The sequence below is a fragment of the Oncorhynchus tshawytscha genome, linkage group LG07, assembly GCF_018296145.1.
Source record: "Oncorhynchus tshawytscha isolate Ot180627B linkage group LG07, Otsh_v2.0, whole genome shotgun sequence".
NCBI classification, from domain to species: Eukaryota; Metazoa; Chordata; class Actinopteri; order Salmoniformes; family Salmonidae; genus Oncorhynchus; species Oncorhynchus tshawytscha.
The window spans coordinates 61,043,605-61,057,976 of NC_056435.1; the positions used below are offsets into that span (position 1 = coordinate 61,043,605).

Below are 14,372 nucleotides of genomic sequence, written 5' to 3' on the forward strand. Positions count from 1 at the left end.
GCCTTTCCAAATCATGTCCAATCAATTGAATTTACCAGAGATGGACTCCAATCAAGTTGTAGAAACATTTCAAGGATGATCAATGGAAACAAGGATGCACCTGAGCTCAATTTCGAGTCTCATGGCAAAGGGTCTGAATACTTATGTAAATAAGGTATATCTATAAACCTTTTTCCCGCTTTGCCATCATGGGGTGTTGTGTATAAATGCTGAGTATTTTTATTTATTTAATCAATTTTAGAATAAGGCTGTAACGTAACAAAATGTGGAAAAAGTCAAGGGGTCTGAATTCTTTCTGAAGGCACTGTACAGTACATAGTATAATATGAATACATGTCTAATCTCGTGAAACCACACATCCTTAGGTTTCGGCAAGTATATAAAGATATATTGTGATTACTATCTGATCTGATCAACGTGTATTTGTGTGTGTATGTATGGGTTGCCTCCTGCAGCGGGCCACACTCTGGAGCTGCTGGAGCCCCTGGTTAAATTCCAGGTGGGCCTTAAGAAACTCAACCTCCATGAGGAGGAACATGTGCTACTCATGGCCATCTGCCTCCTCTCCCCAGGTACACACTGTGTGTGTGTGTGTGTGTGTGTGTGTGTGTGTGTGTCATGAATTGTTTATGTGAGGATCAGTTCTCTTGTGGTGGACTGTTAAAATGTGTGTGAGTGTTCTTGTGTGTCTGTACTGAAGTCGACACTCCAGTCTCAGTGGCTGCTTACGCATGTGTGTGTGAGTGTGTATCTTGTCCATTTATTTTCGTCAGTGGGGTTGATGATAATGTGTGCGTATACATGCATGGCGTGCCTGTGTTTGTACATGACATGGTATGAATCGATTTTGAACATTTGTGTGTATGTAGATTTCCCATTTACCGTTGGCTAAAATCTACATTCAAGTATGGCATGTCTGTTTTTGTACGTGACATAATATTAGCCTAATTGATGTATTTTGTCATGAAACCAAACATATGCTTAGTTTTAGGTATAAGGATAACACACACTTTTTCTCATGGCTATGGGCTTTAAAGTCTTACCAGCCATGTCTACTCCCTTCCTTCAAATATAAACACTGTCTTGTCAAGTCTTACCAGCCATGTTTACTCCCTTCCTTCAAATGTAAACACTGTCTTGTCAAGTCTTACCAGCCATGTTTACTCCCTTCCTTCAAATGTAAACACTGTCTTGTCAAGTCTTACCAGCCATGTTTACTCCCTTCCTTCAAATGTAAACACTGTCTTGTCAAGTCTTACCAGCCATGTCTACTCCCTTCCTTCAAATGTAAACACTGTCTTGTCAAGTCTTACCAGCCATGTCTACTCCCTTCCTTCAAATGTAAACACTGTCTTGTCAAGTCTTACCAGCCATGTTTACTCCCTTCCTTCAAATGTAAACACTGTCTTGTCAAGTCTTACCAGCCATGTCTACTCCCTTCCTTCAAATGTAAACACTGTCTTGTCAAGTCTTACCAGCCATGTTTACTCCCTTCCTTCAAATGTAAACACTGTCTTGTCAAGTCTTACCAGCCATGTTTACTCCCTTCCTTCAAATGTAAACACTGTCTTGTCAAGTCTTACCAGCCATGTTTACTCCCTTCCTTCAAATGTAAACACTGTCTTGTCAAGTCTTACCAGCCATGTCTACTCCCTTCCTTCAAATGTAAACACTGTCTTGTCAAGTCTTACCAGCCATGTTTACTCCCTTCCTTCAAATGTAAATACTGTCTTGTCAAGTCTTACCAGCCATGTCTACTCCCTTCCTTCAAATGTAAACACTGTCTTGTCAAGTCTTACCAGCCATGTTTACTCCCTTCCTTCAAATGTAAACACTGTCTTGTCAAGTCTTACCAGCCATGTCTACTCCCTTCCTTCAAATGTAAACACTGTCTTGTCAAGTCTTACCAGCCATGTCTACTCCCTTCCTTCAAATGTAAACGCTGTCTTGTATGGTGCTGGAGATTATGAATATGACGTTCAAAAGGGATGAAGTGTCCCTTTGAAGTCTTACCGCCTATGTCCTCCCTCCATTCACATAATAGACACTGTGGTGCTGGAGATGAGACATAACGTTTTAACATCTGTGTCTCCCTCCCTGCAGACCGTCCTGGCGTGCAGGACCACGGGCGCATCGAGGCACTGCAGGACCGTCTGTCGGAGACGCTGCAGGCCTACATTCGGCTGCACCACCCGGGCGGCCGCCTGGTGTACGCTAGGATGATCCAGAAGCTGGCGGACCTGCGCAGCCTGAACGAGGAGCACTCCAAGCAGTACCGCTCGCTGTCCTTCCAGCCAGAGCACAGCATGCAGCTCACCCCGCTGGTGCTGGAGGTGTTCGGCAGCGAGGTCTCCTAAATTAACACATTTTGGTGATCTTTGACCTTTCATGGAGGTGGAGAGGTGGACGAAAGGTCATAGGAGGGGTGGGAGGAGGGTATGAGGTGGGAGCTATAGGAACGTGGTTAGACGTGTTATGGATGGTGTGAGTGTTAGTTCGTGAGGAGAGATTGAGGGAGGGAGATGGTGTGGGGGTTGGGGGGGTCGGTGGATGGTTGGGTGCAAGGGGGATATGGAAGTGTATGTGTTAGGAATTCCCCTGCCCTGCCCTGCCGTGTGTGTGTGTGTGTGTGTGTGTGTGTGTGTGTGTGTGTGTGTGTGTGTGTGTGTGTGTGTGTGTGTGTGTGTGTGTGTGTGTGTGTGTGTGTGTGTGTGTACCTTCGGTAGGTCAGACGCAGCGACCTGAGACTGGGTACATGTTCCAGCTGTTGACTGGCACATGCAACGTGATGGCAATTGAATGATACAAACAGCAGAATTTACTTCAGAACCATACATACATGGAAATTCTGCTTATATTTTACATAAAAACAGTATTGCATCTTGTATACCGGTATATACAGTGCATTGTGTGCTTTTTGTGCGTGTCATGCAAGTGCTGCTTTATGCATGGCAGTGTATGATTACACACAGTCACACAAGCCTACTTACTCACTAATACAGTCAGTCATTACGTTGGAGCTACCTCTGATTTTGTTTTGTTTTTGTATTCACAAATACCTTTCTGTTCACAAATACACTGCATAGATCCTTAAAAATGCATGAGGACATTTAAATCCAGGATAGCTATTTGATGCTAGAGCGTCACAAGGGCAAGAACAGTACCAGTAAAGCATTTCCATTTGCTTCTCCATTTGTTCCTCTTGTTATTCTGCTCAATCGCTTTCCTCAAGGGCAAGTGTGTGTGTGTACATATACGCCACAAAACACGCTCCCATTCATCTCTGCCAAAGGTATTGGCCGTGTTCGAGAGCATCGAAAGAGTGAACATGGGTAAATTGTGACTGACTGATCTACAAATAATATTGAGTAGTTATTTATGACGCAAGGTGATTTGTAGATCAGTCGATCATGACTTCATTTGAAGACGGCTGCAATGTCGAATGCGCCCATTGTCTATGTTCTCAAAGCTTCCGGTCTGCTACGAGTGTCGCCTTGTGATGCCTTCTATGAGCACACTTTTCACCATTTGTGCTATCATCTAGGAATTGATGAAGGAAACGTATACACTATACAGCATACAGAATATTTTCTGTAACCCGAAAGTAGTTTGGTTGTGGAGTAGTTTGTGGGGGGCTGTGGTTGTTTAGCCACTAAAGCAAGCTGTCAATCAAACCAAGCCAGAGCTCTGGTTGGTTAGTTTCTTTGTTTCTTGGAGAAGGGGCGGGGGAAGAATTATGATAGCTGCAAATAAATGTAGCTGCAAATTCTATGTATCCCAAACACTATTAGACCACCTGTACTCAAGTGTATCTATTAAAGTATGTCTATGTTTAAGTTTTATCACCGTTTTCAAAGGGCTACAATGCCAAAATGTGATTGGAAATGCATAGTTAGGCCGGTTACTCTACTGGCTACGTCTTATAGCCACAATCCCTGTGAGTAATCTGGACAGCATCTTAAAACAATGACATGAATTGTTCATTTTTTCCCTCATATGTAGACTACAGTTTTTAGTACGTGGAGTGTTTCAAAGCTGCTTGTTCTCAATCTCTCCACATATTTCACTCCTTTAATTTCCGACTGTGATGTGGAATTATTTGAAAAGAATGTCTTGAGGACTCGGATGGACCGTTTTCTGTTTTGTTTTTTGACATGTCCGAGTCCTCCGGTTTGATGTTGTATGCTGCGCAGCCCTCCAGTGGCTGCATCCTGTAAATACTATGTATCAATACAATAACCGCAGCTGTACATAGGGCTACATACACAGTTTATTAGGTACACCCATCTAGTACCCCTCTTTGCCTCCAGAACAGTTTGAATTATTTGGGGCATGCTACAAGTTGTCGGAAACGTTCCACAGCGATGTTGGTCCATGCTGACGCGATGGAATCACGCAGTTGCTGCAGATTTGTGAGAGCAGCCCGTTCCAAAGATGCTCTATTGGGTTGAGGTCTGGGGGCTGTGCAGGCCAACTCACTGTCATGTTCCTAGCGATCTTTTTCCACTCTTCAATTGTCCAGTGTTGGTGACCACGTGCCCACTGGAGCCGCTTCTTCTTGTTCTTAGCTGATAGGAGTGGAACCCGGTGTGGTCGACTGCTGCAATAGCTCATCTGTGACAAGGATTGACGAATTGTGCTTTCCGCGATGCCGTTCTGCACACCACTGTTGTACTGCACTGTTATTTGTCTGTTTGTGGCCCGCCTGTTAGCTTGCACGATTCTTGCCATTCTCTTTCAACCTCTCTTTCGACTGAGTTGTTTTTGCCAACGGGACTGCTGATGACTGGATGTTTTATGTTTGTCACACCATTCTCTGTAAAAGCCTAGACACTGTCGTGCATGAAAAGCCCAGGAGGGTGGCAATTTCTGAGATACTGGATCCGGCGTGCCTGGCTCCAACAATCAGGGTAGCCAATGGCAGGGTAGCCTAGTGGTTAGAGCGTTGGACTAGTAACCGAAAGGTTGCAAGTTCAAACCCCCGAGCTGACAAGGTACAAATCTGTCGTTCTGCCACTGAACAGGCAGTTAACCCACTGTTCATAGGCCGTCATTGAAAATAAGAATTTGTTCTTAACTGACTTGCTTAGTTAAATAAAGTTAAACAATACCACACTCAAAGTCACTTAGGTCACTCATTTTAACATTCAATGGAACAGTAACTGAATGCCTCGATGCCTGTCTGCCAGCTTTATATAGCAAGCCACGGCCATGTGACCACTGTCTGTGGGAGCTAGGTGGTGTACCTAATGAATTAGCCGGTGAGTGTAGGTATTACTACTACTAACTCTTAGTAAGGAAATTCTTGGATTATATATGCAAACAACATGACATTGATGACTGTGTTTTACGACTTATTTTTACTTTCTCTCTCTGAAACACTATGCTTTCTCAACTTTCTATATATACTGAACAAAAATATAAACGCATGCAACATGCAACAATTTCAAAGATTTTACTGAGTTACGTATAAGGAAATCATAACAATTTAAATCAATAAATTAGGCCCTAAAATATGCTTTTCAACTGACTGGGCATTGGTGCAGCCATGGGTGGGCCTGGGAGGGCATAGGCCCGCCCACCTGGAAGACAAGCCCACACACTAGGGAGCCAGGCCCAGCCACAAAATGGCTTTATTACAGACAGAAATACTCCTCATCAGGCTGTTTAATCAGCTTCTTCATATGCCACACCAGTCAGGTGGATGGATGATCTTGGCAAGGGAGAAATGCTCACTAACGGGGATGTAAACAAATTTGTGCACAGAATTTGAGAGAAATAAGCTTTTTTTGCCTATGGAACATTTCTGGGATTATTTATTTTACTCATAAAACATGGGACCAACACTTTAACACGTTGTTTTTATATTTTTGTTAAGTATATAAAGATGGATCTATATATGTTTAGGTGGGGACGAGTGAGTGATTGGCAATGCCTAGTGGCCTAATCTCCAAATCAAATTAATGAACCTATTGACTAAGGTTGTGTCGTTGTTGGACGTTTGACATCTTTGGTTAATCATTTGGGAGAATGAGGATGTTCTACAAGCTAAATATACAGTGCTGCTCTCTAATATAAGCCATATGGAGGGAGAGAAAAACAAACAAAGCTAGTTTAAAGAAATGTCCTTCGTATTGATGGGGATGGAGATACACAGTTTATATATTTAGAATGTGTATTTCTATAGCTCAGATATTCTATTAGACATGTATAGAGTAGAACCGACTCCTATGCTTTCAATCATCTCATTCCCTTGTCCATACAAGAGCCTTGTGTGATAAGGACACCGAAGTGGGTGCAACATGTTGGCTGCGCTTAAATCCAATCCATTATTATTAACTATTTAGTCTACTCTACAGAGTACTTAAAGGCCATGGATACGATAGTCTTTAGGGGGAACCTGTTGACCACAATGAATGTCCTATCACCTGTTCTAAAGAAATGTCCCTCGTATTGATGGGGCTACTTTCTAAATGTAACCTACTCCGTCCTTACACAGCTCTCTGGTCTTGGCCATTGTGGAGAGGTTGGAGTCTGTTTGATTGAGTGTGTGGACAGGTGTCTTTTATACAGGTAACGAGTTCAAACAGGTGCAGTTAATACAGGTAATGAGTGGAGAACAGGAGGGCTTCTTAATGAAAAATTAACAGGTCTGTGAGAGCCGGAATTCTTACTGGTTGGTAGGTGATCAAATACTTATGTCATGCAATAAAATGCAAATGAATTACTTAAAAATCATACAATGTGATTTTCTGGATTTTTGTTTTAGATTCCGTCTCTCACAGTTGAAGTGTACCTATGATAACAATTACAGACCTCTGCATGCTTTGTAAGTAGGAAAACCTGCAAAATCGTCAGTGTATCAAATACTTGTTCTCCCCACTGTAGCTCTTTGTGTATTGATTTTCACTATGTACAGTGCCTTCGGAAAGACCCCTTGCCTTTTTCAACATTTTGTTAGGTTACATCCTTAGAAAAAAAAAAATAGTGTCAAATCGCCTATTGGCAACCCATCCCTTATGAGATTAATTGACACATAAACATTACAATAATTCACTAACGGAATTAAATTATAATTCTTCTTCCGGTGTTCTCTGCATTGCGCATCGCATAAAGAATGAAAAAATGTAAGGTAAAAATCAATACATAATAGTAAATATGGTTGTCCAAACAATAATTATATCCCTAGAGCAGTAAAAGAAGACACATACATACATACATACATACATACATACATACATACATACATACATACATACATACATACATACATACATACATACATACATACATACATACATACATACATACATACATACATACATACATACATACATACATACATACATACATACATACATACATACATACATACATACATACATACATACATACATACAGTTGAAGTCGGAAGTTTACATACACCTTGGCCAAATACATTTAAACTCAGTTTTTCACGATTCCTGACATTTAATCCTGGTAAAGATTCACTGTCTTAGGTCAGTCAGGATCACCACTTTATTTAAAGAATGTGAAATGTCAGAATAATAGTAGAGAGAATGATTTACTTCAGCTTTTATTTCTTTCATCACATTCCCAGTGCGTCAGAAGTTTACATACACTCAATTAGTATTTGGTAGCATTGCCTTTAAATGGTTAACTTGGGTCAAACGTTTTGGGTAGACTTCCACAAGCTTCCAAATTGGGTGAATATTGGCCCACTCCTCCTGACAGAGCTGGTGTAACTGAGTCAAGTTTGTAGGCCTCCTTGCTCACACACGCATTTTAAGTTCTGCCCACAAATGTTCTATATGATTGAGGTCAGGGCTTTGTGATGGTCCCTCCAATGGCTTGCCTTTTTTGTCCTTAGGCCATTTTGCCTCAAATTTGCAGTTGCAAACCGTAGTCTGGCTTTTTTATGGCGGTTTTGGAGCAGTGGCTTCTTCCTTGCTGAGCAGCCTTTCAGGTTATGTCGATATTGGACTCTTTTTACTGTGAATATTGATACTTTCGTACCCATTTCCTCCGGCGTCTTCACACGGTCCTTTGGGTCCTCTGGGATTGATTTGCACTTTTCGCACCAAAGTACGTTCATCTATAGGAGACAAAACGCGTCTCCTTCTTGAGCAGTATGACGGCTGCGTGGTCCCATGGTGTTTATACTTACGTGCTATTGTTTGTACAGATGAACGTGGTACCTTCAGGTGTTTGGAAATTGCTCCAAAGGACAAACCAGACTTGTGGAGGCGACAATTTTTTTTTTAAGGTCTTGTCTGATTTCTTTTGATTTTCCAATGATGTCAAGGAAATAAGCACGGAGTTTAAAGATAGGCCTTGAAATACATCCACAGGTACACCTCCAATTGACTCAAATGATGTCAATTAGCCTATCAGAAGCTTCTAAAGCCATGACATAATTTTCCATTCTGTTTAAAGGCACAGTCAACTTAGTGTATGTAAACTTCTGACCCACTGGAATTGTGATACAGTGAGTAAGTGAAATTATCTGTCTGTAAACAATTGTTGGGAAAATTACTTGTGTCATGTACAAAGTAGATGTCCTAACCGACTTTTAATGACTCCAACCTAAGTGTATGTAAACTTCCGACTTTAACTGTACATACACACATACTGTATATACATGCATACCTGCAAACACACACACACACACACATATGCATACATAACGTGTACAGATCAATGAATATAGAAAAAAGTAAACAGAATGCATTGGAACCCAGTCTGGCACAAAGAGGAGATTCCTGTGGGAGACAAGCCTATACACAATCTATATACACACGTACCATTTACCACATAGAAGATTCATGTGGGAGACAAGCCTTTACACAATCTATATACACACGTACCATTTACCACATAGAAGATTCATATGGGAGACAAGCCTTTACACCATCTATATACACACGTACCATTTACCATTTACCACATAGAAGATTCATGTGGGAGACAAGCCTTTACACAATCTATATACACACGTACCATTTAGCACATAGAAGATTCATGTGGGAGACAAGCCTTTACACAATCTATATACACACGTACCATTTAGCACATAGAAGATTCATGTGGGAGACAAGCCTTTACACAATCTATATACACACGTACCATTTAGCACATAGAAGATTCATGTGGGAGACAAGCCTATACACAATCTATATACACACGTACCATTTACCATATAGAATTGATTAAATCGTTTTTTCCCCTCATCAATTTACACACAATACCCCATAATGACAACGCAAAAACAGGTTTTTAGAAATGTTAACAAATGTCAAATTACTTTGTTGGAGCACCTTTTGCAGCGATTACAGTCTTGTGTCTTCTTTTGTACGACGCTACAAACTTGGCACACATGTATTTGGGGAGGTTCTCGCATTCTTCTCTGCAGATCCTCTCAAGCTCTGTCAGGTTGGACAGGGAGCGTTGTTTTCAGGTTTCTCCAGAGATGTTCGATCGGGTTCAACTCTGGGCTCTGGCTGGGCCTCTCAAGGACATTCAGAGACTTGTCCCGAAGCCACTCCTGCCTTGTCTTGGCTGTGTGCTTAGGTTCGTTGTCCTGTTGGAAGGTGAACCTTTGACCCAGTCTGAGGTTCTGAATGCTCTGTAGCAGGTTTTCATCAAGGATCTCTCTGTAATTTGCTCCATTCATCTTTGCCTCGATCCTGACTTGTCTCCCTTGCCGCTGAAAAACATCCCCAGAGCATGATGCTGCCACCCCCATGCTTCACCGTAGGGATGTTGCCAGGTTTCCTCCAGACGTTACGCTTGGCATTCAGTCCAAAGAGTTCAATCTTGGTTTCATCAGACCAGAGAATCTTGTTTCTCATGGTCTGAGAGTCTTTAGGTGCCTTTTGCCAAACTCCCAAGCGGGCTGTCATATGCATTTTACTGAGGAGTGGCTTCCGTCTGGACACTACCATAAAGGCCTGATTGGTGGAGTGCTGCAGAGATGCTTGTCCTTCTGGAAGGTTCTCCCATCTCCACAGAAGAACTCTAGAGTTCTGTCAGAGTGACCATCGGGTTCTTGGTCACCTCCCTGACCAAGGCCCTTCTCCCCTGATTGCTCAGTTTGGCCGGGTGGCCAGCTCTAAGAAGAATCTTTGTGGTTCCAAACTTCTTCCATTTAAGAATGTTGGAGGCCACCGTGTTCTTAGGGACCTTCAATGCTGCAGACATTTTTTGGTACCCTTCCCCAGATCTGTGCCTCAACACAATCCTGTCTCAGAGCTCTACCAACAACTTCTTCGACCTCACAGCTTGGTTTGTACTCTGACATACATTGTAAACTGTGGGACCTTATATAGACGGTTATGTGCCTTTCCAAATCATGTCCAATCAATTGAATTTACCACAGGTGGACTCCAAACAAGTTGTAGAAACATCTCAAGTATGATCAATGGGAACAGGATGCACCTGAGCTCAATTTCGTTCCTCATAGCAAAGGGTCTGAATATTTATGTGAATAAGGTATGTCTGTTTGTTATTTTTAATGCATTTGCACACATTTCTAAAAACCTGTTTTCACTTTGTCATTATGGTGTGTTGTGTGTAGATTGCTGAGGATTTTCTTTTATTTAATTAATTTTAGAATAAGGCTGTAATGTAACCAAATGTAGACAAATTCAAGGGGTCTGAACACTTTCCCTAAGGCACTGTATGTATAAGACTTGGTTATCATGTAAGTGTCACAGGGCAGGATGTTGTCACAAATCTCCCTTTAGAGAAGTACAGGGTAAGGAGAGGTCTCTCTCTCTCTCAGGTCTGGTTTTGTACAGTTATAGCTGCTCAATATTCAGTCAAATGTAGTGGATTTTCCAAAACACTTTTTGAAGAAAAGGCCTAATGTGGCTTCATGACCTACAGTCAGTTGATTTCAACTCCAGACATTTCAAAAGCTGTTCAATAGCAGTAATTATGATTTGAAGAACAAAAGCAAAATCAGAATTTAAAAAACAACAATTTTATGTCATTAGTCTTGGTTAAGCATTTTTTCTTTTCATTCATCGGTTTAGAACGTCTACATTTTTGTGACATTTTGATCGAACTCCAAACTGGAACGTAGGAACCATTAATGAAATTAAATTAAACTAGAACTTGGATCATTTAGAGTTTTTACAGATGGCTGTCTCTTTTCCTTACTTGTTTATTTATCTATATCAAACGGGGTGAATACCTAGAATACAGGGTGTGGTGCACTAGCATCAGCTAGCATAACGGTCAAATGTTTTTGTTTTAGTGTGTTCTTTTATAAAGGTTGCACAAAGCAATTACGAATCCAGTTTGAGAAATGAATTGAAATGTAACTCACAAAAAAAGAATATACATTTTTTTGATCGAGTGAGATTTGCCTTTCAATACATTTTCAGAATGTGAAAGGGATCGATATTCTGTACAGTACCGTTGATATTCACGTGTAGGTTTTTTTTCTTCAAACATTAAAAGGAGTGTCCACAATGGATGTACACAACAATGATCTACCTCTTTTAGCTACAGATTATGCTTTAGCATTAAAGGAGTTTCCTCTGTTTTTACTTTTGTAATATGTGTTGGTATTTATTGCTGTCTAATGAATCAATGATTACCTCAAAGATGTCTCACCATGCAGACTGGGAGACTATACAGCTAATGAAGTCATTGGTAGTTTTTTTTGTACAATATTTTTTTACTAAAAACATTGCCTTTTTTAAAAGTAACGAACAAACACCCACCAGAGGTTGTGTTTTAATTGTGCCTGCATTCTGACCAATGGGGGTCCAGGCTGGGTTCTGGTCGACCGGGGTTGTGTTTCATTCTAATACGTGGTTTCCTCCCTTTTTCTCTTAGTTCACTCGCGTTTCGCCCATCTGATACAACTGGGTAGTTGTATGTAAGGAATACCTCCACCTGGTTTCCGCCATATTCAGCTTACAGTGAACAAGGACAGAAGGGAGGGAGCAACTTCCTGGAATGAAACGCTACGAGAGACTTAATTGTGACCTCTGTATAGAGGGGTCATGAGTCGTATGGTTTCGGTCGGAGAGTTGATGCGTCTGCTCCTCTTGGTACAGTTGGCATGGTCTTTGCCCTTACTAGATGTTTCTCACTCTGTCCCCTATCCATCTCTCTTTCCTTCTTTCCCTCTATCAGCTACTAAGTTTTCTCCACTCTCATATCCCCCAACCCACCTTTTTAGAGTAAACTCTTCTGTATAGATCTTATTTTCAGGAAAGGGCAGAAGTTCTGACAGGACAAAGATCAGTATCCATTTAATGCTGCTTTTATCAAGAGCATCACAGATCGATCAGTGTGTTGTTATTCTTACTAACATTGGCACGGTTGGGTATCGCCCAGCAGATATATGCTAACCAGGACATGTGAGGCCACAGTGTCTGTCGTGTTATGTAGTTTTTTAAAGCCAAGTAGTTTAGGTTGGTATAAAGCTATAGGAAGCTGGTTCTAGAAAAGCAAATTCCTATTTGAACAATGTAGACTTGAGGAGGTTGATGTCCATTTATTGACTTTGATTAAACCACTTTAATCTATCAATGAGGCGGCAAGTATTGTGTAATATTAATCACCAGCTACTCCACTTTCCAACATGAAGGCACTTTTCTTATTTTTTTTGACCAGACACTCTTAAGTCTTTGAGCATACTCCCTCTGGTGAACTGGATGTGCACCATTTGGTTGACGTTGCTCAGTAAGTACCACTTTAAGATGCTACTAATATCTGTGAATGCAGTTTTTGAATAGTTTTTGACAATGCTTCCTACCATCTTTCCAACTAACTGTCTCGAATTTGACAGTTTGTATTCAAACCGAACTTTAAAAAATAGAAATGTGTCCAGCAAAAGCAGTCAGATTGATAATCAGTTGTCGTGCTAGCTATTGGAGGCTAGCTATTGGAGGTATGTAGACCTCACTAGACATCAAATCGATATAAACTAATGTAAATAAGAGTACCAAAGTGACCTGCATGCACAAATAATTCCTTTTTCACAATGAAAATGGGGGAATTGGCTCCCATGTACTCATCACGCTACACTTTGGAGTACACGGCAGGGAGTGAAAGGAGTTCAGATTAGCTAGCTTTGTGTTACCTATGTATTAGCTATAGATATTCACAGCCAGCAGACACTGTGGTCCCTCGGAGCCTGAGTGGAGTGCCTATATGAACCTTGTAACGACTGGAGAGTGTTTCGCAAAGCAAAATTTGAAAGTTAGCAAACTAGCTTTTCCAAGTATCTTTTCCAAGTATCGTAAAACAACTCAAATTTGTTCTTGATTCTCGAGACAGCTAATTTCAAAGATTGGTCAATAGTACTTCCTTACCTATTATTCTTGCAGCTAACTGCGATTCTACTTTACCAATCTTTGTGAGCAAGAAAATCTTGTTGAAGAAGAATTGTTAAACTAAAATGTTAGATTGTTAAATGAAAAATTCCTGTTTTTAACACACTGCACCACTTCACATGGAAAGCCAGAAACAACAGAAGCACTTAAGGTATTGTTTGTAACACAATGCATACATTTGGATGAATATGCTCTACATGAATGCCTGTCCATTTCAGCATTATATGGCTGCAATTATCAAAGTAATTCATCTAATTTCTTGCAATGTATATTTTTGTTTTTATTTCATTTAAGATATATTTTTCTTTCTATTACAACAGACATTATAAATTGGTGTTTATGTAATGTTTTTTTTGTCAGATGTTTTGCAAATCAAATAATAAACAACTGTGTAGTGTTGTGTGTCTGATTGATGTTTACTGTATGCATGACATATATTTGATGGATTTAATATAAATGAAACAACCATGTTCAATTGTTTCAACACACAGTGCTACATGAGTGAATAGTCTGGTCAGTACAACTAAAATACAATTACAGTAGAAACACAGAGATGACTATCAACTGAATGGGTGGTATCGAAACATGATTTATCAAACACTAAAAAGTTCTATAAAATAGTATGAAAAAACAGATCTCATGTGGTGAAATAGTATACAAGCAGTGTACCAAACTATTGTGGTGGCAACTTTATCCAGTGTTTTAGTGAAATCACACCAATGTGGGGAACTCCTATTTAATAGTCTTCATACACATTTCAGTTGAGAACCATACTGTAAAGTATTATTGGAATAGATGAAATGTGTGTTTGATTTAGCGAAGATTCATGGGGAAGACTGCAAGGTGGCAGAATTACTGTACAGACTACTTATCTGAATACTTAAAAAAGACATCTGACATTTTTTAAATTGCTACATCCATTTTTGGACTTCTAAATTAGTTATTGATTATTGAAGAATATTACTTATAAATGCCTCATACGCTTAGTTCAACTCTTGTGCCCAATCAAAACACAAA

At 40.4% G+C, this 14,372-nt stretch overlaps 1 protein-coding gene across 3 annotated transcripts in view; it reads left to right on the forward strand.

Annotated features, from left to right (window-relative positions):
• Window positions 1-13,754, forward strand: part of LOC112246240 (vitamin D3 receptor B-like) — a 101,904-nt gene extending 88,150 nt beyond the window's left edge. For 2 of the 3 annotated variants that reach the window (XM_042324769.1, XM_042324771.1), the window contains 3 exons: window positions 456-572; window positions 2,104-2,348; window positions 11,848-13,754. In XM_042324769.1, the coding sequence (XP_042180703.1) occupies window positions 456-572; window positions 2,104-2,348; window positions 11,848-11,871 (386 nt within the window). In that variant the 3' untranslated portion in view covers window positions 11,872-13,754. Of the gene's footprint in view, window positions 1-455; window positions 573-2,103; window positions 2,358-11,847 lie in introns of those variants that run through there. The other variant, XM_042324770.1, reaches the window with a different exon arrangement.
• The last annotated feature ends 618 nt before the right edge of the window (window positions 13,755-14,372 follow it).